Raw genomic sequence first — 26,694 nt, forward strand, 5'->3', positions numbered from 1 at the left:
CAACGCTTTGATGATATTAATAGGTAGTCCCATGATACTTGTTTCGCTTTCATGTTTCCGTTTACTTTAATGGCTGGAGCAAGAAAAGTTTCGAGGGGCAGTTGTTTTTGCATTTGATGAATCATTTTTATTCAATTGCTTTAAGTTATCTGAATAAATACTTAGTAAGTAAGCTCTTTAGCAGGCATAATCTTCGTTGTTTTTGCTTTCGATAAACCTGAGTGACATTAACATCCGCCAAGAGACTGTGGATTGTGGAAATGTGCAATAAATATGGCGCAATCGTGATTGATTTTTTATCCTTAAGAATTGTCCTGAGCTAGCCATGGGTCGCGGGACCTTTACAATTGTTCTCTTTTTTTGTAATTTTTTTGTTTTGTTTTTGGTATGTCGCAGCTAACTAACTAAATGTAACTAAATAATTATTGACTACGAATTAAGCCATTCTTCAGGGTGAAGTCTTAGAGGAATGAAGGGAAAGTATCAGGATAGCTTAGATTGGGGAAAGAGGTGGGCAGGTCGAAGGTGAAAGGTGAGAGTGAAGAAGGATAGTGAAGCTTTGGTAGGGTAAGATATAGCAGATAGTTTAGCGTGGGATGGATGGATCAAGTGAGCTCAAGGTCCGGCTTAGAAGGGCTGGGCCAGGCCGTAATGGTTGTAGGCCAGATCAGCGGCACCAGCCTGACCGTTGCGGCTCCAGTCGGAGTGGACGATGTCGGCGTTCAGGGGGCTGCCAGTGATGTAGGCAGTAGTGATGTGTTCCTTCTTCTTGGCCAACAGATCCTTGAAGAAGGTGGCACCTAAAAATAACCATTCGATTAGATATAATTGTCACAGTAACCTTGACGGCTAATGAAACTTACCAGCCAGGATGAGGGCGAGGAAGGAGATAGCCAGAGCCTTCAGGGAGATGAACTTGATGATGGTGAACAGGACCTTGACGACCACGGCCTTCTTCAGCTTCAGGGCCAGCAGGAGGGGCAGGAGCATCTTCTTCATGCGCTTGCTGCGAGACTCTGGAGAAAGTAAAGAGAAAGCGCTTGATTTAGCGAAGCTCCCAAAAGTATTCAATGCTTGTTTGTGCGGTGAAAGCTTTTACATTTCTTTCCATCAAAGCAATAAAATGTGCTATTGTTTTCGTTTCGTTTGAGGAGTTTTGGTTTGAGAGGCTTTGGGATTATTCCTCAAAAAGCTACCGCTTAAGTATTGGAGTATTATAAGATACTCATTGGATAATGGGTTTTCCAATTATCAATACAATTTTGGGAACATGAATTATTTAAATGGAAAATTCAATAATGAACACTCCACTTTTTTTTTAATCTGAGAAACAGGAAGTCCTTTTTGATCTCGATAGCTAATTAAAGACTCACCCTCCATGGCACGTCCGGTGTACTCGTTCTCAGAGTTCTCTTCCTGTTCATCACCAGAGAAGGAGAGGTTCAGCTCGTGGGTCTCCAGGTAGCGTTCGGCACGATCCTCGAAGGACTCGACGGCGTTGCCAGCTCCGAAGCTACGGCCGGTCTCGGATCTGTCGATGCGCAGTCCTCCGAAGAGAGAAACCGACTCCTCGCTATCCAGGCGGTTGAGCATGTTGACCAGGTCCCGCTCACTGGAGTCCTGCGAGGGCAGGGCCAAAGCACCGCACACAAGGCTGGCCAGCAGCACAACACATACGTATTTCGCGCACATTTTGGGGTTTGGGTTTTTGGGTTTTGGCTAGAACTTGGTAGAAAATAATCCTTGGATTGGTCGGCGGACTGCTGCCTGGTGTGTTGGCTTTGTGAACGGGAATCGCTTTGTGATTAATTGTATGCACTGCCCCCGCATTTTATAGCATTTCGAATCGAATGCGTGCCCGTCGTCGATTGACCAATTTAGTGGCTAGAAATCGCGCACCGTCCAAAAACTGAAGAGAAAAAAAAGCAAAAACGCACCGTACTGCAATAACAATACCGAATATCCAAAAATCCAAAAACAATTTATGCAAAGCATATGCGTATGCTACCTGGCCGGCAATTTCTTGACCATATTTCCACGCACGTCGCGATGTCAACGAAAGGGAAGTGGCCACACGGCTGGGCCTGGCTATATGCCTTCGCCCCGGCTCCCTGCCTGATTTCTTAGCCATTTGGCTGGCAGTCTGCCGGTTGAATATGATTTTTGTATATTTATTTTATATAAGCAAGTGGCCCAATTTCTGGGGTCCACCGTTAGCTGAATCGTAATTGGCATGCACTGGTGTTTTGTGTTCGGACGTGTTTGGAGTGCCTGTGCCAGATTCTTGGCCGGTGTTCCTCCACCTGGCTCATTAGGCGTGCCATTGAATGCGATTAGGGCTTCCAGATTGCTGCTGGTGGGTGGATCTGAAATAGAAAAGAGAGATATATAGAGGCCGGAGACCCGCCCGTATTTGGTATGCCCCAGCGGTGGTGACTTAATGCTCGTTTTGGCCCAGTTAGTTGCTCTGGCGCTTTCAACGCTTTCGATTTCATTCTCCCATTGTCAAGTGACATTTGCCGCTCGTTTTCTATTTCAATTGCTTCTAAATCTATTTCCAAAAGAAAGCTGAATTGTAGCACATCGTCGCATATATCTTTTCAATCGCAAAGCGACACTTTTATGAGCATAAGTAGAAAGTTTCTGGTTAACAATTAACATGCCAAGCGGCCATCACATGGTCACTAGAAACTCCAATTATGAGTCGTGCCACAAACTTGCCAAAAACTAAATTCCCTGCTTATCATTGGTTCTTTTTAGTCGAGTTTTGTCTTTTGTGAGAACGTTGTTTGTTTTTGCCACAAGTTTTAATTGCCAACGGAAACTTGTTGCAGCCGCCCTGACGACAAAGTTCCAGATAAATTTTTTTATTTGAGGTCTGTCAGTATTTCAATTAAGCCCTGGGAAAGTCTCGGTCCCGGCTCCCTCCACAAGGCCAACACGTGCTCGGATTTTCGGACTTTCAGGTGAAATACTCTTGGTTTTATTCAAACATACAACTTGACTGTGTGGTGAATGTGTGTGTTGCAATAAATTAGTTAATTACATTTCGAATAAATTACTACAGGCTAAAGGTTTCAAAACGAAGGCACATCAGTGGCTCTGGAGCTCCTCCAGCTTTTTCTAACTTTGTTGTTACTTTAGCTGCTTACTGCTGCTGCTGACCGGCGTAGGCCAACTCTTGGGCATCAGCCTCATCGCTGATGCTGCGAGCATAGGGGTAGGAGGAGGAGGCTCCCGAGCTCCACTGAGTGCTGGCAGGTGCCGACCAGGCGTTAGAGCTGTAGCCGCCGTACGAGCTGCCTCCGAACTTGTTACCGAATCCGCCGAGCAGACGGGATCCGCCAACCAGGATGGCCAGGAAGAAGGCAATCTTGGCAACGATCACTGCCTTGAAAGTGAGCAGAGCAAGGAAACCGAGAACCAGGGGAATGACAGCGAACAGCTTGGCGCCAATAGCCAGAGCGAGGGGTCCAATCATCTTCTTGATCTTGCCGCGGCCTAAAATTAAATATATTTTTGTAAACGTTGCCGTGTTATCTAATTAATCACCACTTTCTTACCTTCATCCAAAGCACGGGCAACCTGCTGGGTGGTCTCGGCGGGCAGTTTGAATTCCAGGTTGTGGCTGCTCAGGAATTCGGTGGCACTGGAAATGGCCAAGTCCACGAGGCGGCCGGTACGCTCATCAGCATTCTGGGGCAACTCGGCGTAGACATCCTGTTCGCTCAAGGATTTTCCGGTACGAGGGACTGGGCTAGCAGGATCTCTGCAAAAATAATGGCAAAAAAACATTTCATTTCAGTTTTTAGACAGAGGTAGACAAAGAAATTCTTTTGAAAAGGGCACTGACAGTCACATATTTGTTTGTTAATTGAAAAAACCAAATTAAAGCTTGTCAGTTTCAGTTTGTGTCTCAGAGCCAAATAAATGTAACAAGTTCATTATGTAGAAATGTAGTAAACGTATGGTTTACATATGAACAAACTTTGTCAGTTGCAGCTATGGCTGTGGACCACTTTTAGCATTGTTAGTAGAATGTGATGGAATTTTTTTTAACTTTATGATGCAAGCACTTGAACTTTAAAGTAATAATTAATTATGTTGCCAGGCACGTTTGATTATTTAATGTTCGAATTTCTTTCAAGGCTTTTCTTTCACTTTCACTGTAAACAAACACACACCTCTGGAAGGTGACTCCGCTGCCCAACTCGATGTTGTTGCTCCTGGCGGCGCGGTTGAGGGCTGTGATGCCCTTGACGGCCAGGCAGGTGGCCATGTCATCGCTGTCGAAACAGGCGCCCAGGTAGCGGGCCGCCCGGCCGAACGTGTTGTCCCCCTCGACCCGATTGTCTTGGACACTGGGGGCAGCGAAGGCGCAGCTGGCCGCCAAAATGGTAACACAAGCGATGGCAAACACTTTCATTTTCGTTTCGAGGAAGCTGACGCGGTTAATCCTTGCTTAAGATGCTGACTGTTTCTCAGATCTGCTGATCTCCTGGAGTGCTGAGATGAGTTTGATGTATGCCTCTCGGGGCATCTAGCCTTTTATATTCGGCCGCCGGCTGCAGCAGCTGAGCCGCTCTGTCGCCGCCAGCGTCGCAGTCGTTGCGCATTACAAAACAATTTAAAAGTAAATTAAATAAAAAACGACACTAAAAAAACAAGCCAACCGGCGGAGAGCCAAAGACGCGAAAAGAGCGCACTCGGAACTCTGGAGTCTCAGCCACATAAATCTAGAAAACGGAGGGGAAATAAAGTCAACTTGTTTGTTAAATGAATATGTTCATTCCGGGCTGCCTTTTTTTCGGCAGCGCCGTCGCCGTCGTGGTTGTCATCCGTCAACGTTAACGTCAACGTCAGCTTCGAAGTCGGGCTTCAGCTTCAGTTTCAGCTTCATATCGAGAGAGAAACTTGTACTTGGACTTGGCCATTGGGCGAAAAGGGGCGCCCTCGTGTAAACAATCGGCATCATTGGCTAAGGCCTATACACAGAAAGAAAAAGTACCCAAATATAAAAAAACATTTGTGCTAAAGAGCCCAGTGCTTTAAAAAAAACAACTACAGAACCTGTAACCTTAAATGACATCGAGAAACATAATCTGAAAAAGATTCTTCAAATTCTCTTAAAGATATAAGCTATTATCCTTGCCTTATTTGTTTTTGGAACGTTGTGTATGGAGAATCGATATTTTTATTTTTAGTGTTCGTCATTTAATACGATATATAGCATTACAAAAAAAAAACCTATGAATCTTAAAAAAACACCTATCTTAGTACAAATATGTTTATATATTGGGTTAAATACGCTTTACCAAATATTAAAATTTATTAGACAAAAGTTTATAATTATTTTCCATAAGCATATAGGATTTAAGCGAAAAAAACATTACATATTCTGTTTCGAAAAAGATTTAGGTTTGAAACAATTTAAGGATAGGATTTAAGGATATTTTGTTGCTTAGGTTAGTTTTCTTAAAAAGTTCTAATTTATGAGAAGTTAAGCTAAATTTTCAATTTTAGATTAGAAATTTGGGAAATGTGATACATTTTTCTCGGTGTCTTTGATCAGCGCCCTGAAATTTAGTTTGGGCATGGGCAATGGGCCAAAAAGCACTCACACCCTCGATGAGGCCGGGTCCCCGGTATTTACCAGAGGTCTGAGTCTGCGGCTGAGTCTGCGTTTGCTTTTGCCCAGCTTTCATTCGACTCTCGCAATACCCAAGTCACATATTTGCTAATTTATTGACGCTTCTTAACCGATCCGGTTGCCGTATATTTCACGCTGCCCATTTATGAACGCAAAAATGTATATTTTTTCTCTTTCCCCAGCATAAATGGGTCATTTGTATTTGCCCCTTCTGTGGTTAGTGTTGTTGGTGCTATTATTGTTAGGATAAGGGGTATGGTGAAATAGTATTTAGCACTTTGATGATTGAATTGGACTGTGCGGCGAATGTATCTATTTGGTAATAATTGAAAGTTAAGTGGTTGATGCATAATGCTGGAGAAGAATGGAATGATTGTCAGGATTGTGGGTTTTATATAACATATACTAGTTTCTAATTTGTTCACTATTTTTTTTAAATTAAGAACAAGCATGGGAACCTGCTTCAAACTTAGCCAAGTATTTGTATTCTCCAGACAAACTCTGAGAATTTGGCTATCAAACGTCTAAATCTGCACTCGATTTGCTGTCAAAGAGTTTCTCTAGCGACCTGAGACACATTTTACAAGTCTATCAACTGGCTGTGAACTTTATGATTCATCCATTCAGCCATCTATCCAAGTATCCATCAATGTTTTTCCCAGTCACGTTCTGTTATCACGGCCCGTATTTCCAGCTGCATTGACGGCTTATGTTGCCATCCGAGTTTCTCTGCCGGCATTGCATCGTTAAATCTGGCGTTTCGTACAAAAGATCTCTATAAAATCGAAACAACTCCAATTTTTGGCAGCAACAAAATTTGTATTTTTATTGTTCCCAGCCGCTTATTAAAGGCAGCCCATTCAAAAAGCCAAAGAAAAGAAGAAAAAACTGCCTCACTCACTTTCATTTATATTACAACGAAATGCGACACTAAATGTTGCTGCCCTCAATGTTTTTTCATGTTGTTGTTTTTAGCCAACTGATTGTTGCTGGCCAAAAAAATAAAATTCAGCCGCGGGCGTCGGCTTGTCACACGCTGCGTATGAGTGACGCGCCTTTATTTTCGGTTATTGTTTTAGCCAAGAGAAAAAGAAAGTGTGCTAGGTATGCCTTATTGAACATTTTGTCCAATGATTCACTTGCCGCACCACTTTGCATAGTTCCCTGGATTCCACGACATTGCAACACTGGGTTTCATTCACCAAAAACCATCATCGCATCATCATGATGTTCAGACCGCTGATAACCCGAATACCATTGGCCTGGCTCATACTCGTAGTATGCGATCCAGTTTTTAGCATTCATTCATTCATATATTGCCGACAGGTCCACGGTTCGCGTCATCGTTTTCGTGAGTGAAAGTTATGTAATGTTTTCGGTGAATTTTGCAATCTGCAGTGCGAACTGTTTAACCGGATAACCGGATGGCTGGGACCTCCAACGCCCAGCCAATAACGTGACGGCTTTTATTACCCGCCTAACTGTCAAATCAAACAAAATTTCTAAATGCCAATCAATAAACAATTTCTCTTTTCTTCGTTGCGGTTTTTAGGTTTCTGCTCCCAAGAACTGTCAAGGCTACACAGGAGAAAAATATGATAATAAAGGAAACATATTTTTAAGGGTCATTTATTATGACTGGGATATTAGGTTACAATAATGGATAATGATCAAATTGTAAATATTATTTAGTAGGAATGGTAAAACGTATTCACAATTTTTTTAATACAACTATATTTCTGTCCGTGATCCCTTTTCCTGTATAACCTTTCTCAAGACTTTTTTTCTTCGCGCCAGCCTCTCACGTAATGCGTTTCTGACAGCAGCCTGGTTGGAATTCATTATTTACACAAAATCAATTAGCTCCATTTCATTTGTGCGCTTTTCGATTTGCGATTTGTTGCTGGGCGTCGCTCAATTAGCCGGCAACAAGTTGCCATAAATCGATGGCTCACTTTCCTCCCTTGGCCAACTGACCGCTTGTGGGTGTGGCTGGCTGACTGGCTCAGCTCTCTTAGGGTTTGCTTTTCAAATTAGCCTGGCTTGATTCGCAGTCGAATTTCGAGGCTTTGCCGACTGCCACTTGCCTGTATTTTGAGTATTTTTGGGCTGCGTGCGTTCTACTGACCCATTTGCGTGTGTTTTCATCGAATATCAGCAAATGGAATGCCAGCGGCATTATTGGAATTCCAACGAAACTAAAAGAGCAGCCGAAGTTTTCCCAGAATGTTTATTGGTTAAGGGCTGGAAATGTGTTTCATCCAAACCGATAAAAATACCATTCAAAATAGAAATAGCTTGAATTTGTAGCCACAAACTGAAAAAAGCTAACAATTTTGTAAATAGAAGCCCTTCGAAAGCATAAAATATTTTATACAATCTGTATAGTCTATTTAAACAGAATCAAATTACAAAATGAAAATTGCTCTGAATATACAAACTTGTTGACATTTTGTGTAAATAAAACCAAGAAAATTTTTACATTTCTGACTGCAATCATTCTCATATCCTGACCCCGAAAACCCAAACAAATTCCATGAAGCTGCTGCACAAAAAAAAAAAATAAAATCATCCACATTGGCCACAAAAACAACTCAACGGTTTGTATCTTTTTAAGCTTTTTGGGTTAAACGCTGAAATACCAGCAGGTGAAATTGATTTTCTTTTCATTTGTGCAAATATGAAATGTCAATATTGTGCGTAGTCTTGTGGCCATTGTTGCTGGACTGAGAAAGTGCAGTGCCAACGCCAATGGGTTTCCATGCATTCAGCGGATATCCATAAAATTTGTATTTTTCCCCCCTTTTTGGCTCAATTCATTCAGTTCATTTTTGGCTGTGTGGCTGGGGTCGTTGCTAGTTAAGCTATTTGCAGTTAAAAATTCATAGTTATTACCTTGCGGGCACACTCCAGTTCAACCCCAAAACAAATTCAATACACTTTGCCACAAAGTGCTAGGAGAGCAATTGCCTTTTTCAGTGACATGGTTATATATTATTGATACACTTTCAACAGGTATTCATGTTTGTCAAAGTAAAAATATGTATTTCCTTTGTATTTTGAGAATTAAATCATGCTTTCATCACTTTTAAATTTATGAAAAAACTGAGTTCTAGGTCAGGTTATTTCAATTATGCTTTTATGTAACAAAACATAACCTTTAAAGCGTAGGTATACCATTCTATGAGAGTAATTTTAGGCCTTTTCTTTTCTTCATTTGCTCATATTTTTCTGGGTAAAACAAAAATGATAAAATGTGCCTGAGGGATGAGTTTAGGGTCTGGCTTAGGTCTAAGTACCATCGCTTTGTTTAACCCCATCCCATTTGGGGGCCCAAAAGAAAGTGAAATTGATGACACCAATGCACAGAAAACAAATACGAAGCGATGTCTATGCTAAATGGCCAGGTTAAGTAATCTCGTGAGAGCCGCAAACATTGCGCAGTCGGCGAAAAGCCCAACCACCGGCAATGCTGAGAATGTTGTTAATAGCCCTGGCCGTAGATGCGATGACAAAAGAGCCGTGTCGCCGACGGTTGGCTTCCCTTTCCCCACGCCTTTCCCCAACTTAATTGCCAAGCTCGACTCAGCTTCACTTTCAACGTCTCACTTAGAAAGAAGTCGCCGCACAAAGATACGCCCTGTTGTTGTTGATCGATCTGTCAGATACGCGGCCAGCATACCGTAGTCTTGTATCTTGTAGTTCGCAGCTGTAGCTTCACCGGTGGTTGTACTTGTACCTGTATCTGTTTCGGTCTCTGTGTATCTGTGACTGCCCCACCCAAGCCACACTTGCAATTGTCTCTTTGCTGTTTGCGCCCTAAAACTTTCACTTGCGGTGTTAGGTGCGTAGGCAGCTAATTTGAATTCAACCAACCGAAAACGCAAGCCCAAATAATTGGGTATCCTCTAAATAAAATTTTACATATTTTTGAAGTACCTTAACATTTATGAAAGTTAGATGTTAGGTTTTCCTATATAGCTTAGAATAGGTGAGAATCATTCTTTTCATTCATTCGTTTTCATTCTTTGAGTAACTCTTGAAATCCAATCCAGTTATTTAATCTTTTTCCAAGTTACATACAAAAACTATTTATTTTTTAAGTAATTAAGAAATTTTTAAGTGTTATCAATACATTTTCACACCATAAATTTACCAAATATGAACTCCATATTTAAATTCGGTTAAGAATATTTTTCATCATACTTTCATTTATTAGATTTAGTTACATATTTGATAAACAAACGACTCAAATTATACATATTTCAATTCATTTAAAGAATTTTATTTAAAACAAGATTAATTGACATAACTAAATAAAAGTGCTTAGTTCTTTGGCTAATATTCTACAGTTTTAGGGCTTTCTCTCCAGGTGTCACACCTGCTAAGTATTGTCACCCAAGTGCCCACCCAAGTCGCTGCAGCGGCTGCTGCATGCTGATTGATTTATGTCGACCTGTTTTGTTTACTTTTGGGCTTTTGGTTTTTTTTTTTTTTTTTTTTACATAAGCGTTTACAGGCCGTTGTCGTTTGTCGGCGCTTATTGCAACAGGCCTTGCGGAAGTGTCGCTTCCAATGCGGCGACATTGATGGCTTGGCTCTGGTCATTGCTTTTTTGATTTTGGGCAGACGGTGTGGTGCGGTACGGTGCGCATGCGCAATAAACCGTTTTATGCATAACGGCACCGCCGCAGTGCTGTTAATTTTTGCGCTTCGTGCACGCAGACGCGGCAGCAGCTGATTTGACAACGGGTCGTATACGTAACGTGGAGTCGTCAAAGTCGGGCGAGCCATGTGCTAATTAATCGTTGATGAAGCTAAGAGTTACGTGGCTCTATTTGTCTATTGGCCAACACCACACGGCAACAAATAATAAATTGAACTAATTTTTTAATCGATTTTCTAAACTAAAGCTAACAAGACACATTTAAAGTTAGTTAGCTAAAAATATAAATATTCTGAATTAAATGTAAACACATTTACTATCTTCCTAATATTCTAATCTATAAAAATGGTTTGTACAAATTGTCATAGTTGTGATCTTTCGATAAGCCCAATGGTATATAGGGCTGTCGAATGGGCATCCAATTACTGCCACTTCCTGAAAGATCTCCATGGAATCCCTTAATGGCCGGTGCTGAGGAGTGAATAATCTCTAATCGATCGCGTGCATGGCCGCCGGACATTATCCACTTTAGGGCCAATAGACCGGAAGTGGCCAAAGCAATTTTCCCCATGACAAACGAAGACGTCGAAAGTGCCGTCAGCCATTTCAATATAAGCGGTAGTATAACTATTTTGGCCAAAGCAGCAGCAGCCAGCATGGGATATATCATTTTCATCAGCTTTTTCTGTTTTTTGTGCTTGCCACGACCTGTAAAAATAGAATGTTTAGTTTATTTGAAATAGCCTATCAAAAATGCGATAAGAAATCGATTCAGATGACGATTTATTTATTTTTGTTTTATAAATAAATGTATTCAATTTAAATTAGTTTTATGTATTCTACTTTAGAATCAAATTATTATTGCCAAATATATGGAGATCGCTGGAAGCCATACTAGTGTTCTATGCATTTTCCACATTTTTGAAGGCTTCCTCCAGTCAATTTTTCACAAAATTGAACAAATAGTTATTTATTTTTACGTAAACAAGGTATTCCGCTCAATAATGGGATGCACAAGAATCGGATGAGTATTGGCAAATATATAGCCTGCGCGGTGGGTCATTTGCCCTCCCCATGCATTTCTCTCATTTTGAAGGGGATCCTTCAGAAAATTTGACAAAAAATCTGAAAAATATTTTGTTCCTAGATTTTGATGCAGATTAAAGCAAAATCGGCCCACGAATCGTTTAAGGTATTCCAATCAAGAATCTGATGAGTATTGGCAAAGATATAGCCTGCGCGGTGGGTCATATTGCCCTCCCCATGGATTTCCCACATTTTGAAGGGGATCCTTCAGAAAATTTGACAAAAAATCTGAAAAATATTTTGTTCCTAGATTTTGATGCAGATTAATGGAGAATTGCTCCACGAATCGTTTAAGGTATTCCACACAAGAATCTGAGGAGTATTGGCAAATATATAGCCTGCGCGGTGGGTCATTTGCCCTCCCCATGCATTTCTCTCATTTTGAAGGGGATCCTTCAGAAAATTTGACAAAAAATCTGAAAAATATTTTGTTCCTAGATTTTGATGCAGATTAATGCAGAATTGCCCCACAAATCGTTTAAGATATTCCTTACAAGAATCAGATGAGTATTGGCAAAGATATAGCCTGCGCGGTGGGTCATATTGCCCTCCCCAGGAATTTCCCACATTTTGAAGGGGATCCTTCAGAAAATTTGTTCCTAGATTTTGATGCAGATTAATGCAGAATTGCTCCACGAATCGTTTAAGATATTCCACACAAGAATCTGATGAGTATTGGCAAATATATAGCCTGCGCGGTGGGTCATACTGCCCTCCCCATGCATTTCCCACATTTTGAAGGGGATCCTTCAGAAAATTTGACAATAAATCTGAAAAATATTTTGTTCCTAGATTTGGATGCAGATTAATGCAGAATTGCCCCACGAATCGTTTAAGGTATTCCACACAAGAATCTGATGAGTATTGGCAAAGATATGGCCTTCGCGGTAAGTCTGACTTACTAAGTCATATTTTCCTCCTCATGCATTTCTTAGATTTTTATGGGGGTCCTTTAGAAAATTTGACAATATATGGACACAATAGTTAGCTCATTTTTTATGGTCCAGATTCATTGATCCACAATTTGGTTGAGGTACGAATCGAGAACCCGCCCAAGAACCGATAGATTTATGGTAAAGATGCAAACCTCGCGGAGCGCCATATGGTCGGTCTATACATTCATCCCATTTTTTAAGGTGACCTTTTCAACGAAAAGAAGGGATCCTTTCAACGCTTTAAATTATTGTTTGAACCCACCTTCGATTTTCCATCTTTCAAGCATTTTGTTCAATTCTTCGGCACTTAGATCATCTTTTAAAATCCTTTGAAATTGGGTTTCGGCCACTGCTAGCCACTCCCGATCCACTCGCTGCTGCTCTTCGGAAGCAGCTTCCAACTCGGCGTTTTGCTCTACGGCTGCCACTATGGCACCACCCAACTGCACCACTGGTGGAAGGGCCTTCGCACCACCGAAGGACACCAGCCAGAGCTGGAGGTAAATTGCAAATGCGATCGAAATTCTTGGCATGTTTAAACCGATTCAGAGCTCCCACCAGACTGAGCAAAAGTAGGCACCCATTTCAGCCTGCTCGATGCACTCGACTGCATTTTTTTTTACCATACCTGTACTAAACTATATTCAGACTGGCAATCGGTGGTTTATTCTTGGCCAAATGGTGGCCGCACTTCTTCTGGTTCTACCTCGTTTTCGCTGATTTTGTTTTGCTCCGGCGATTCAGTTTTACTTGAGCGTGAACGGACACATTAAATTTTCCCTGGTTTAATGAATGGCTCACCGCAGACATTTCACTGCTACCCATTATTGTGTTACTGGTACTGTGGTTGTGTGCACCACACTTGTCGTGGGTCAATTGCTCCAGCCATCAACAAGTAAAAACTCTTCATTATCGTTGGCAGGTATTTACTCCGTTTGGCTCCGTTTCGGTTCACTTGCCATTTTGTTTTGGCCCGACAGCGTTTTTCCATTTCTAAACTAAAAGTTGTGTACGTCACTCACAGGTGAATTTCTTTGAAATTATAATTTATTTGGAGCTCTGAGAAAGACCACTGCATAATTATATCAATTTCTACTTAATATAGTTTATTAAAGAGTATTATAAAATATTTTGAAAATAAATTGAACGGACCTAATCAAATGGAATCCGTCCTGAATTCCTGGAAAATCATGTTTAGGTATTTCATTAATCTTACATCAATTTCCAATTTCATGCTGACCCAGTGTTACTGCCCCACAAAGTTCAACGAAAACCGTGGGAGTCCTAATTAAAAATTCATTAATAACATTGCCATTAACCTGAATAGCCATGAAAATCTTTCGCTTCCATTTTTATGGTTTTCCCTGGACCGATGTTTATGTAAATTTACTTGAATGCCACGAGGCTACAAACAGAAATAGGATTAATTAAATTTCACCAATAAGAGGGCAACAAACATAATCAGCTTCTACAATTATACAAGCCGAATGGCTGGGAGTGCGTGTGTGTTTTGCTGGGAAATTGAATAATGTCCAAACCGAATTAGGTGTGGCCCAGACGAGACAAATGGACTTATCTCGGCCGACTCAGCCGACTCGGCCCGTATGTAACTGTGACTTTATGTGCAGGCCATATATATTCACTTGGCGTCCCAGTCCGAGTCAAAATCCGAGCCCAAACACATTCAAATGCACACGCGTGCCACGGAACTAATCGCACTAGTCACTCCGACATTCAGCGCCAACTTTAACGCATTTTGCTGTCGTCACTTTTCATGCCCAAAACCCTGACTCTGAATCTGGCAGTAGTATTGCAAGTAAAAGCAAAAGCAACACAGAGTGTCTGTGGAATTTATGGGTGCCTGGGTGTCAGCGATACATTTGTTTGGCATCCGGTTGGTGTTAAAACATACACTGTATCTCGAAAGTATTTCGGCGACACTCTTAGATGGGAGTACTTGATTAGAACCATCCTCCTACTCCTAACTCGGAACAAAGTTTTAAATTTTAGTAAGAATTTTAAAGTAATTTTTAGTCATACTACATTTATCTGCCGAATTTGGGAACATTTTTGTTTTCATTATGTTTTTTCAACTTAAAACTTAAATATATTTAATATAACTTTCAGGCTTAGTTGTAAAAATGAAAATATTTCTTATTCAATTTAAAAAAAAGTGATTTTTTTAACAAGAAAATTGTCTGGCATACCTGTAATACAAAACCTCTTATTTAAAAAATAAATAAATAATATTTATAATATCTTTACTTATCTAAAATATTTGGAAACATTTGTAGAAGTTTTGGATTACTTTTGGCAAGTTAGGAGAGTACTTTCCAATATACATTTTACTTATTCTTATGAAATATATTACTGAAAATTAATTAAAAATATATTTTGCCATAAATAAATCCATCTAAACTAAAGTTTGTTGAAAAAGACATTCTCGATTTGTGCAGAAAAAATTTGTAATGAAAATTAAATATAAATAAAAAAGAGCAATTACCCTTCGGCTAGATAAAGCTTAAAGATTTTTTAAAGTTGTTTATCGCTTTCGAGGGACTTGACTCTTATGTACACACTTTATTTCACTCGAGGGCGCGTTTTCGCATTTTTACAGCACATCGACACAAAATCGAGGAATCGATGTTGGCTCACCAAAGCCGAATATCTTTAATTTAAATCTAAGCCCCAGATCATGTGAGTTTCTTTAAAACGAGCCCCTTGCTGCCGTGGCCGCCCGCGGAGGTCTTCAGACTCATTACGGCCGTAAAGAGGGCGAAGAAGAAACCGGCCAGACCCGTGGTGCCCACCAGGAGGGTGAGTCCACCGATGAGCACTGGTATCAGGGTGAGGAACTTCAGCTTGTAGGCAATCAGGAGGGGCAGGAACAGCTTCTGAAGCTTCTTCTTCAGCTTCTTGAGCTTGCGGCCCTCCCACTCGGCGGTGGACAGGCGGCTGCGGCGACCTTGGGCCACCAGCTCCTTTGATGTTGCACCTGGCGCTGCGGCATCCAATTTATTTGAGACAGGCACATCTGCGGGTGGACGGGGAGGAGCGGAAGTATTAGTTAGACACTTAATTAAATGGTCAATCGCAGGCGCCGCTTGCCAAGGTCATGATCTACACTAAGAAAAAGTTTTTATAAAGCTTTAAAGTTGTTAAAGACTTAAACTATCAAAGGATTGTTGCTAAGGAACTTAATTTAGGAATTTATAATAACTCTTTGTGAGGAAAAAGATAATTTCCTATTAATTAAAATTATACATTTTAAGAATTAAGTACCTGTAAGGTACCTAAAGAAAAAAAGTATATAAGGAATTAAGGTATTCATGTGAAAAATTCCCACCTGGCTCGTCAGAAATAAAGCTCCTTACGGAGTCGCAGAAGTCCCGCACTTTCACCAGCGCCCGTTCGAAGGGTTCCAAGTAGGACTCTATTCCCCGAGGCGACAGATGCTCCTCCGCATCGAAATCAATGGCATTGGTTTCATCGTCATCATCATCACCATTAACTTGGTTGGTTAGAGTCGCAGGCAGCTCGTTGACTTCCGGTTTGGCTTCCTCGGCCTCCGGCAACTGGCGTTGGATTGGGCCGCGGCGCATCTGCTGGCTTATGGCCAAAACGTAGCTGGCTGGATCGATGGCTGGAGGAACCTGTTTGTAATTTCCGCCCGCCGTCAAGGAGCTTGCCACACTGTCGTTGTAGCGATGGTTGTAGGCGTAGTAATTGATAGGAAGTCCTTGGTGCTGCAACTCCTGCCCCTGCACTTCCTGCTTTTGCTCCTTTCGACGCTCTCTTATGTCCTGGGAACTGGGTGCCGTGGCCTGGAGGATGAGCCAATTGTTGTGCTGCGTGAATGGTTGCCACGCGTTCATCTGCACCTTCAGTTGCGAGTTCTGGTTGCCGGAAGTGGCGCCATTAAACCGACTGCCGCCGCTCGGTGCCACTCTCATTGTTACGAACACATAAAGGACTAAAGCCAACACTTGCCCCGCTTGCCACATTGCTGTCGGTCTTGTGGATCCTTCGGTTTAGATTTCCACTTAACACGCACTCCGCACGCCGTTTAGAATCGAACTGAAGTAGTCACTGCTCCAAGATCTATTCAGACCAAATTCTTTGGGGCATTTTCGAAATTTTATGGCGCTATCTGGTTGAGCGATTTTACGGCCTTTCGCCGAAAAGTGCTGCGGCTATTGGGCCTGTGGTCAAGCGACCAGTTGATCTCCCAGATAGCTTTTCACATCCACGACTTTTACCGCAAATACACGGAAATTAAAATGTAGGTGAAACTCTTTAATTAAATTGAATAATCACATTCTAACCTGTGGGGAATTCTCTTTAAAGATAGGTCTAAGTTTGGCCAGTCGACTTGATTCAAATGTGACTCTTTAATTTTAGAAGATGTCAGGTTTCTTCTCCTTTATTGAGATACTTTTTTCACTGTGCACACATACTGAAGGGTAACCCGTCAGGCGGAACTTTATTGGGTGGGGAGACTGAACCACTTCCCAGATCCCACCCATGTAAATTTTCACAGACGAAAAGTGGCTGCCTTATTGGCAAATCGAAGATTAACGCTCCAAGGAGCACGACACGTGCTGCTTTGACCATTGGACCATGACCATTTTAATTAGAAAACAAAGACCTGTTAAGTATTTTCACAGTTTTCACTTTCTAGCGCCTTTTTTGGCCCTGTTGCCTGTTGCAGGTTGAAAGACTAACTGATGGCCTTGCACTTGATGCCACGGTTCTATATAAGTTCGGGCCCTGGGAAAGTGTGCCCAATGGGTAAATTCAAATAATTGCAACTCCGTGCGTGCTAATTGGCTCTCTGAACTTGCCACTTGTTGCTCGTGGTTGCACTTTGCAACAGCTCCGTTGAATGCGCCCGTCAAGTGCTGGCCATGCGCTTAATCATTTTCCAACTTGCCATTCAGGGGGCGGGCTTCCCAGGTGCCACAGCCATAGCCACAGCTTCAGAGTTTAGGTGTCTTCTGTTGTCTTACTTTATAATGGCACTTCATTCACTCTGTTGTGTTTCTTGTCACATACTCTTTGGCGCCAGCAGTGTGATATGGTTTTTGTACAAAAAAGACGGCCAGCTTTTCAGCATATTTTCAAGCAACCAACCTTTTAGCTAAGCTTTTTTTAGGCTTGTGGTGGAAAAAAGTGAGTGAAAGAAGAGCTACTCTAGAAATAGTCTTTTAACAGCTTACACTCTCAAAAAGGGTTCATAGAGAAGGTAGTCAAGTGCTTAAAGGTGGTCCTTACTTAAATAATAAAAATAATTGCACTCTGACTATTCAACGTTTCTTTATTAAATATCATCGGATTTGATTCCATTATCCCCATTTCAAGTGATGTATGGGAAAGACTTAAGGCACTAAGCAATTGAGCTGGTCCAAAGGGGATAAAGTAGGCCTGTTTAACAGCCAGGCTCAAATTGTGGCTTGGGTGGCAATTGAAATTGCTTTCAGAGCATGGCCATTAACAGTTGGCTATGATTGATAGTGACCAAAGGAGAGCTTAGGACCATAATGGACAGTGACTGGGGATTATTTTTTCTAATTTCTGGCCATTTCTGAACGGACTGAAACCAGTATTTTAGCCGGCATTGTTTTGTCTTCCCATGCGAGCATACTGGTCACATCAGATCAAACATGAATCAAGCTAGCTTAAGACATTTAAACCATTTATTTTTTATTGCCGTAAATTTGCATGTTGCTGCTTTTGTGGCTGTAGATGAGTTTTGATGAGCTAACAACTGGGACAAGCTGTCTTGCATTTTTGTTTTTTGTGTTTTCACACTCCTCGTGCTTGCTATTGTGCAGTTGATACACTAAAGGAAAAAAAGCAATTTTCAATCTAGATCAAATAATCTATCATGGATTCATTATGAACTTTCAGTTATAATCTATCATGAACTTATCAAGTTTAGGTATAATGTTCAAGGCTTCAAGGCATGTTCAAGGTTTTTTAATTATTTAATGTATGTATTTATATTTTTTTTGGTAAGATCTTAAGATGTTTTCAATTCTAAACCTTTTTAGCTTTTTTATTAGCTTTATCATAATAATAGATGACGATTATTTTTGTTTCTATTGTTGATTTTTGTGCTATGTCATAGCCTGCACTCTATTGGACTCCCTTGTTTTCGAGTTGTCTAATTTAGCAGCAAAACTAGTTCAGCTTAGAACTCTTCCTACGCCCTGCTTTAATGGAAATCATAAATTTACTTTCGGGAATAGACCAGGCAACACCGGCTTTTAGCCGAGCGCTGCATTAGAGTTGTCCCAACGACAAGGCAGCCGTGATGATTCAAAGACCTTGTTTTTGGAGAGGAGCGGAGCGTGTGCGACATTTAGCCACTCACTGAGCCACCTTTGCTGGGGTTTGGTCAGACGGCTATTAAACCGAAGGCGACTGTGGCTTTTGGCATTAGTTCTACTTGTGCTTCGCAAGCGGTCGCAATCCACGATGAAAGTGAGTGAGCTCTAAGCCAAAAAGGATTTCTAAAGGATATCGCTAACCATTTTAATTTTAGCTGTTCGTTTGTCTTCTGGCGCTGGCCGCCACACTGGCAACTACCAACGCAGGACTACTGGGTCTGCTGAAAGGCGGTGGTGGTGGTGGTGGCGGTGGCTATGGAGGCGGATACGGTGGTGGCTATGGAGGTGGCTACGGCGGTGGCGGCGGAGGAGTCCAGGTCGTCAAAGTGATCAATACCTATGAGGGAGGACATGGAGGCGGTGGCTACGGAGGCGGTGGTTATGGAGGCGGTGGCTACGGAGGCGGTGGCTACGGAGGCGGTGGCTGGGGAGGCGGTAGCTATGGTGGTGGAAGCTACGGCGGCAGCTATGGCGGCGGTGGCTACAGCGGCGGTGGCTACGGCGGCGGTTCCCGCGTGGATGTCTACAAAGTAATCACAACCACCCATGGAGGTGGTGGCTACGGTGGTGGCGGTTACGGAGGTGGCTACGGAGGAAGTTACGGTGGCAGCTACGGTGGCGGCTATGGCGGCCAGTCCGGCTGGTGGAAAGTGAAGAAGTAAGAAACTGTAACGAGCCCACCCACCCATGTACCCAACTACCTCATTACCATTTAGCTTTAAGCCGGACAAAAACTTGTTTACGTACCTGCAGAAAGAATAAAACTTAGAAAAACTTCCATAGCCATGCGAGACTCTTAAATTAATTTGTATTTAAATTAGAAAAACAAGTTTAAGATGATCGGCAGATTGCTTGGCGAACCCACAAATAAAATCGAAAGTGAATACAATTTAAACCAAATAAAGTTAGTCTTATTTTACCTTGTAAGTGTCCTTTTCTACCCTAATTGATCTATAAGCAGATTAATTGGCTTAAACCCAATAAATTGGTTTTTTATATATTTAGATTTTAATATAGATGATTTGCTAATTATATTCTGGTTTTGCCTTTCTTTTTCATTTAACTCATAAAAAGAATAAAAAAAGTAGCCTTTTTTTGTTTGAAATAAAAGCTATTAAGCTGCACGAGGTGATTTTATCGCATTAAATTATATAACATTAGCCATAAAAAGCCGTGGCTAAACTGCAATTTTGGCATATGTTTAGAATTATCTAAAAATATTTAATTGCTTTAAGCAGCTTAATTTATTTGAATAATGATTTGATTTATCTATGTAATTTATTTATTTGTAAAATCTACAATCTCTTAATTACCATAAGCGGCCCTTTACTCTAATGACTTGTAACAAAATGTTGAAAAAATTCCAATTATAAATGATCTGGCGGTTCAATACAAATCGCAGACAGTTTAAACCAATTCAGGTTTTTGGCTTTCAATAAGGAGATAGCACTCAAATTATGCATATTATATGCAAATCGAAGCCAAAATACCATTTTGTATAAAATGAAAACAAAAAGATAATTGTTCTTTCTATTTATACAAGCCATTAAAATATTTTTTGTTCATAAAAATATTAATGGCGAATTTCCGTGTTGAAAAAACAATTTATCCGAAGGATGTGTAGAGTTTGGAGCTAATTCGCTTATGTTACTAGCTAAATTGAGTTGGCGAAGTTAATAGCTTTAATTTGTTAAAGACAAAGCCTCGAATTTTATCTGCATCTGAACCATTATCCCTGGTTTCTGAACTCTGAACCCAACTAATTGGATGATGATTCATTTGACGTAATTCATTATTTCACCCTTGTTCTCCGGCACCATCCGGAGTGTGTTCTGTTATGATTAAATTCTGTGGGAGCTCCGGTACTTTCTTTGGCCATAACTAACTTTGCTCCTCGTGCTCATGGCCTGGAAATATTTACACAGCTGTACTCCCTGGTCCAAGTTGTTTCGTGGCTTAAATCTCTCGGCAACGCAACTGTCTGGCTGGGTGAGTTTGCAGGTTCTCGAGTCAGAGAGCAATAAACGTGGGCCATAAGGTTGCCGAATATGGGACAAACACCCTGGGACACTACAAGTGGAATTTATGGAAGCCGGAGATGGGGCCGGAGATGCACAAGTTTTATTAGGATTTCGCCAAAAGGAAGCGGATGTAACTGGATACAGGATGTTCAGATGTGAGCAAGGAGGGCCTTCTATAAATACCAGCAAAGCAGCCAGCCATGCAGACATCTTTAATGTTGACTTGACCTTTACACACAAAATTAAAGCTACTAGATGGGATACTTCCGTCCTTTCGATTGGTATCAATGATTTATTTGTATACATTTTTTTTGCTTTTCTGTTTTTTGAAAACTTTGCTGCTTACATGCGAGTTACACTTATGGCTACTACATAAGTAAATAAATAAATAAATAGTTTAAATAAATTAATACACTTAGTGGCTACATACAGTTAGGCAATCTAGAGTTAATGTGAGTGCGCAGAGTGGAGTGAGTTGGAAACGGAGCTGGAGAAGCGGAAGTACGAGAAGTAATTGAAAAAGCAAGTGCAGTTAGCAAGTGAGAAGTTGTGAAGAGCACAGAGTGCACATGCAGATTGAGATACAGAAGCAGATACAGATACAGGTAGAAAGATAGAATTAGCTAACAGTAAACAGAGCAGGGCAGAGCGGATAGTGCGCCACATGTTACAAACAAAACATAATCGATTAAAGCAAATACTAATCATTAAAAAAAATCATCCGCATTGCCCAGTGGGAACGCACGTTCTAGATACATTTCAGTCGATGTATCCATAAGTGCCACTGCGCGTAGAGTTAACCGTTGGAAACGCATCATCAAGCCTTCTTGTCTGCCCCGCAGTGCAAGTGCAAAAAGAGTGTTTATGTATATCTAATTACAATCTGTGACCGTCCGCCGTCGTCCGAGCTTTATCCACAAGATAAATGCATATTTGTATCTGACACTCGACAGATCCAAGATCTACCTCCATCCTATGACTGGGTCACCTGTGGTGCACTGGCCTTTGGATGCTGCTGATGCAATTGCTGCTGTTGGAGTTGCTGGTGGACCTGCTGCTGTCCATGTGCCCGGTACGCCAGCTCCTGGGCCTCGGTTAGCGATCGCCTGTCCCAGCCACCGCCGCCACCGCCTCCGCCACCGCCCGAGGACCATCCGCCGCCACCGCCTCCGCCGCCCGAGGACCATCCCGAGCTGCCGCCTGACGACTTGCCCGACATCAGCTTCTTCAGACCGATTATACCTGCCAGAAGCAGGGCAATCTTGGAGATGATCAGCGCCTTGCCCGCCAGGATGTACAGGGCACCCATGGCGATCGGGATCATTCCCATTAGTTTCATGGCCATGCCCATCATCATCATTCCCATCATTTTCTTCATTTTACCGCGACCTGTAATAGAAACAAGAAGGTATTAATGATTTAGGATACTAATATTCAAAGCTATGTTTATCCAACAAACATTTAAAAAAAACTAGTGTTGATGTTGAAGAAACCAAAATCTTTTGAAAAAACCTCTTTCCTAGTAAACTTTATTAGAAGAGTAAAAGAGTACTTTACGAGACGAGTTCAGTACTCAGTATTAACTATTATTAGCACCACAAGAATGTAAACAATTGAGCCCCTTTGCAGTTTTCCTCATAATTGAAAATGAAACCTCTGAAAAATTTCCCAACTCTGAATGTGGCTTCGAGGAAAAGATGGTGAAAGTTCCAGCTCAATTAACCAAAGGCTGTGTGAGAATATTTTCCGCGGCAATGCCTTGTTTTGGCAACATAGCAGCGTGTGTGGCTTTCATTTTGCTGCCTTCATTAGGGACACTCCAGGCGATTTCACCTGCCAGCCTCGCCAGGTGAAAAATGCATTTCGATATGGGCACGTCCACGTATCTGGATATGGAAGGGGATGTGGACAGGGACGCGGATGAGGACGTGGAAATGCAAGTGGAAGTGGAAAATGATATGGGCACTAATGCTCCCCAAAAGACTGACTGATGATCGGACTGTCATAACCAGCTCTAAGCAGGCATCAGACTCGATCGGAGGCCATTAGCCAAAAATGGCCAGGCCATTGGGAAAGTGTTGGCCAACTTGTAACTGACTACGCTAGTATCGATTAAAAATCTTGATCAATGATTTGAAAGTAAAAGAAAATTTTCATGTGGCGTGAAAGTAAGTTCACTTTTCATTGGATTCCATTGCGATCTGCGATCTTGATGTGGATGTTGCAGTAAGTGCTTGTGTCAAATTTGTAATTGATGCAGGCGGCCTGGCGACAACAGCTCGCGCTCAAAATGGAAATGAAAATGCCAACGGCCTGGTCTGGCTCAGCCCGGCCTGGTCGAGGAGTTGGTTTTCGTGGCCCCAGTGGAGAAACGTGGTCACCACTTTCATTGCATTTGACATGGTCATGACATTTGAACGTGGCTTAGTTTTTGCTTTTTATTTCCCTTATACAGACATCAAAAGGGTTTATCCACTAGAGAACAAGAGAGTTGTAAAAAAAATGAAAACTTTTAAGGTTAAAGTATAGTCAGTACTAGAATAAGCACTACATTTTCACTTAATTAAGCATTATTGTTTTAAGTCTTATTCACACTTCTTGAAACTACTATTTAAATCTCTTTAAAAAGATTAGCTTTCTTTAAATGATCAAAACTAATATAGAGTATCACTTCTTCGTGATGTGAAACTTACACTAAATAACATGCTTTTTGGCAGTTTTTATTTTTATTCAGACAACACGAAATTCTGGCCTGACATTTTTTCGACGTTGTCGCTACCGTTTGGCTGATGTCGTTGTTAAGGTTTCTGGGTCATTCCTGAGTTGCTCAACGGGTTTTCTCGTGTGTGCGTTATGGGTGAGGAAAAAATAAAAACAATTGCGCATTTTCCCAGAGCAGAGACATGAGCAGCCGCCTCCCCGCGGTTTACATACAATGCAGTATGATAAGCCAGGAAGTGGGCCAGCTAGCTATGCAGTTTCCAGTGTCATTGCCAGCTAAGATATACTTTTGATGGCTCTCTTGGCTCTAATAACTGCCTGGCAATTACTGGCCGGAGCCATAGTCGTGGATAAAGTCAAATTATGTCACTGTTACGCGCAATGGATACGATACTGGGGTATTAGCGGTAACCGCAATTAGACCGCCCACAGAAAGTGATGATTGTATGCTTTTTTGCTGGCTTGATTTGTTTGTCAAAGAATTGGTTGTAATCTGTGTGTTTATCAATGGATGGATGGATTGCAACCACAACAGGTAACATTATCCTTTTAAGACAGAGCTAATGATAATTTCTTTGCAGGAATTTAAATTTGCAGGGAAATAAGCTTGGATTTCTTTGCTTACCTTCTTCTAATCCCCGGCCTATTTCATCGGATGTCAGCTTGGGGAAGCTGACCTGCAGCGAGTGACCATTGAAGAAGAGGCTCAGCCTTTCGATGAGCATGTGGGTGAGCTTGGCATCGCGATCACTGCCCGACCTTGGAAGCGAGGACTCCAGTTCATTTTCGCTGGTCACCGGCGAGCGGGCAGGAGCATTTTCCAGGCGCACCAGCTTGATGCCATCGGCCACGTTAATGGCATCAATGGGAGATAAACGGTCGATGAACGAAATGGCCTTCTTCTTCAGACATGGCACGAACCCGGCCTCGGCCCGGGTGCACTCGTCGTAGACCCGTAAAATGGTCCGGGCCCCGGCATTTTGGACGGACGGGCTGGGCGGATTGCTCAACTGCTCGGTGGCCGCCTCACAACTGCTGGCGAGGAATAGCACTGCGAGCAGGCTAAGAGCCTGCCAACCCCTCTGTTTCAATGTCATTTCAAATATTTCACTTTTCACTGTTCGAGGGAACACCAACAGCAGCAGTTACAACACTCGCGGGACACCACGCGGCAGGTGCTTCCTGTGTGTCTAAGTGTGTGTGTTTGTGTGGTTGTTAATCCTTGGAGATCCTTAAGGCTGTAGACCACTGGACACTGGAGCAGTTCGGAGCAGTGGCTGCCGTCTGCTGGCTCAAATCAAACTGATGCCCAGCCTTGGCGCACTTTGTTCTTTTATAGACCTTTCTTTCTTCGCTCGCTCCAAGTCTCCCAGCACTCGAACTCGGCTTCGACTTAATCGCAATTTGATTTTCCTCGGCTTCGTTTGCCGTCTTCGGGCCTTCAGCCTGAGCTGGCTCTTTTCTTCGCTCGGTTTTCCATTGCTGTGGGAAGAAAAGTGCGCCAGTGTTGACGACTGGCTGTTAAATACAAACTTGTAAGCACAAAAAAATTACTATTAATTTTAATTTTCAGTAGAGGAAGAAAAGAGGATCAGATCATGATAAAAAAGAGGTTGAGGGATTTTTTTTGTATTTATTTTTCAATAAGTAAACATTAGTTAATGGTATCCAACAACTATATAAGCCAAATGGTTTCTTTAAGTTTTTATTGTGCAATAAATGTTCAAACTTTAAGACAACTATTTGTACATGGTATTATACAAATTTTATATCATAATAAATTTAAAGAAATGGGCCACGAAATGGTATGAAAAACAAATCGCAATTTCTTTATTCATTCATTAAATGTTCGTTTATGGCTTGCTCCTGAGAAGAAAATGTCTTTTTTTTCACTTTTGCCAATTGTTCGAAAATGGCTGGAAAATAACCAAGTTGGCAACACCACTTTCGGCCTGATGATCATTGGCAGTAGTAGTCGTAGCCTTCAATGAACCAAAGAGCCCAGCAGCGAAGCGAAGGCGAGGCCAAAAACATTTCCAACGAGTTTCGACTAGTTTTTCCAGCCATAGCTTTCGTTGTTTATGGACAAACATATTAGTTGCATTAGTGGTTTTTGGTAGGAGTTCACTTTTTTTTGGCATCTGACCATTTCTGTAACTGGCTGCCACTGCCGCTGCCGTTGCCGTTGACACTTTAATTTCAATTTGGCTTTTAGCAATTTTCGCCATTCGAGTTTTGGCCATAAAGAAAGTCATTGCCAGCCACTAAACAGTGGCCAATGGCAATACCATTTTATGTGTTATGCAAAATGCCGGGGGAGGGTGCCAATGTGAAAACTAGGGCTTTTCAGGTGGGTAGCAGCATCCCACGTTAAAGTGCATTAAATGCCTTCGGGCTATCGACATTTGCCCTGCACCCAAGAATGGCGTAAATGTTAAACTGAAATGTGCTGACATAGCAATCTGTATCTGAATCTGCAACTGCATCCATGCATTTGATAGAACGTGCCTCCCAACATGCAACTGGTGAAGGGAAAGGAAAGCTGCACTGCATAATTATGGTTAGTTTTCACAAAAAAATAAAAACAAGAGAAAAACAAATTTTAGTGCATTCTGGTTTTACTTTTTGGAAGCTTTCGCTTTGGGATCGATTTATGTGGCAACCGGACATAAAATGGAATATGAGCCGCTCCCTGACTGTCGAAAATGATTTTTAGCTAATAAAGTGGCAAATTAATGCCCCGCCGGCCACAAAGATCCAAGACTAATGGCCCCCTGGCTGCTACTTACCAACTTACGAGTACTTACCAAGTTTTGCCTTCTGGGCCAGCATCATACTTTAAGAGTCGGCACTTCGGCAAGGTATCTTTTACCGGGCTACTCGTTACTTTTTTTTCTGGGCCACTTATTCGGGCTTTTGATTTAGTTGAACGCCGCCTTTTTTTCACGGCACTTTCACTGCCCGACGTCCGAAGGCAGCCGGGGGAATTTTCCAGGGGCAGTTCATCGATCTGCATAAAGCTTCTCAAGTGCCGCGGTAAGTACGTATTTATTTGCACACAGCTTTGTTTCCGTTTAGGTGCTTGATGAACAATGAGAACTAAAGCGTTTTGGGTTCACTGGCCGCCGGACCGTCCGTCAGGCAGCCTTCATAAATGTCTCAAGCCAAATGGAAATTTATGGGATTTTCCCCAGAGGCAGTGAACCTGAAGAAGGAGTCCTGC

At 41.9% G+C, this 26,694-nt stretch overlaps 6 protein-coding genes across 6 annotated transcripts; 1 reads left to right on the forward strand and 5 right to left on the reverse strand.

Annotated features, from left to right (window-relative positions):
* Window positions 1-101: 101 nt before the first annotated feature.
* On the reverse strand, window positions 102-1,816 carry Osi15 (DUF1676 domain-containing protein Osi15). The gene is made up of 3 exons (XM_017247246.3): window positions 1,374-1,816; window positions 864-1,016; window positions 102-800 (listed from the first exon to the last, which is right to left on the reverse strand). The coding sequence occupies exons 1-3, from the start codon at window positions 1,690-1,692 to the stop codon at window positions 628-630; spliced, it is 645 nt and encodes a 214-aa protein (XP_017102735.1). The 5' UTR covers window positions 1,693-1,816; the 3' UTR covers window positions 102-627.
* A 1,135-nt stretch (window positions 1,817-2,951) lies between these two features.
* Window positions 2,952-4,535, reverse strand: Osi14 (DUF1676 domain-containing protein Osi14). Its single transcript, XM_017247298.3, has 3 exons — window positions 4,185-4,535; window positions 3,564-3,769; window positions 2,952-3,501 (listed from the first exon to the last, which is right to left on the reverse strand). Exons 1-3 carry the CDS (start codon window positions 4,424-4,426, stop codon window positions 3,149-3,151), a joined length of 801 nt encoding a protein of 266 aa, XP_017102787.2. The 5' UTR covers window positions 4,427-4,535; the 3' UTR covers window positions 2,952-3,148.
* Window positions 4,536-9,904: 5,369 nt separating this feature from the next.
* Window positions 9,905-12,945, reverse strand: Osi13 (Protein). Its single transcript, XM_017248426.3, has 2 exons — window positions 12,600-12,945; window positions 9,905-11,024 (listed from the first exon to the last, which is right to left on the reverse strand). Exons 1-2 carry the CDS (start codon window positions 12,868-12,870, stop codon window positions 10,654-10,656), a joined length of 642 nt encoding a protein of 213 aa, XP_017103915.2. The 5' UTR covers window positions 12,871-12,945; the 3' UTR covers window positions 9,905-10,653.
* Window positions 12,946-14,850: 1,905 nt separating this feature from the next.
* On the reverse strand, window positions 14,851-16,614 carry LOC108130068 (uncharacterized). Its single transcript, XM_017248425.3, has 2 exons — window positions 15,684-16,614; window positions 14,851-15,371 (listed from the first exon to the last, which is right to left on the reverse strand). Exons 1-2 carry the CDS (start codon window positions 16,339-16,341, stop codon window positions 15,031-15,033), a joined length of 999 nt encoding a protein of 332 aa, XP_017103914.2. The 5' UTR covers window positions 16,342-16,614; the 3' UTR covers window positions 14,851-15,030.
* A 2,113-nt stretch (window positions 16,615-18,727) lies between these two features.
* LOC108129444 (eggshell protein 1) lies at window positions 18,728-19,601 on the forward strand. The gene is made up of 2 exons (XM_017247423.3): window positions 18,728-18,823; window positions 18,885-19,601. Exons 1-2 carry the CDS (start codon window positions 18,818-18,820, stop codon window positions 19,389-19,391), a joined length of 513 nt encoding a protein of 170 aa, XP_017102912.2. The 5' UTR covers window positions 18,728-18,817; the 3' UTR covers window positions 19,392-19,601.
* Window positions 19,602-21,029: 1,428 nt separating this feature from the next.
* Osi12 (DUF1676 domain-containing protein Osi12) lies at window positions 21,030-24,762 on the reverse strand. The gene is made up of 2 exons (XM_017247328.2): window positions 24,097-24,762; window positions 21,030-22,139 (listed from the first exon to the last, which is right to left on the reverse strand). The coding sequence occupies exons 1-2, from the start codon at window positions 24,566-24,568 to the stop codon at window positions 21,724-21,726; spliced, it is 888 nt and encodes a 295-aa protein (XP_017102817.1). The 5' UTR covers window positions 24,569-24,762; the 3' UTR covers window positions 21,030-21,723.
* Window positions 24,763-26,694: the final 1,932 nt, after the last annotated feature.

The sequence above is a fragment of the Drosophila bipectinata genome, chromosome 3R (genome assembly GCF_030179905.1).
Source record: "Drosophila bipectinata strain 14024-0381.07 chromosome 3R, DbipHiC1v2, whole genome shotgun sequence".
Classification (NCBI taxonomy): domain Eukaryota; kingdom Metazoa; phylum Arthropoda; class Insecta; order Diptera; family Drosophilidae; genus Drosophila; species Drosophila bipectinata.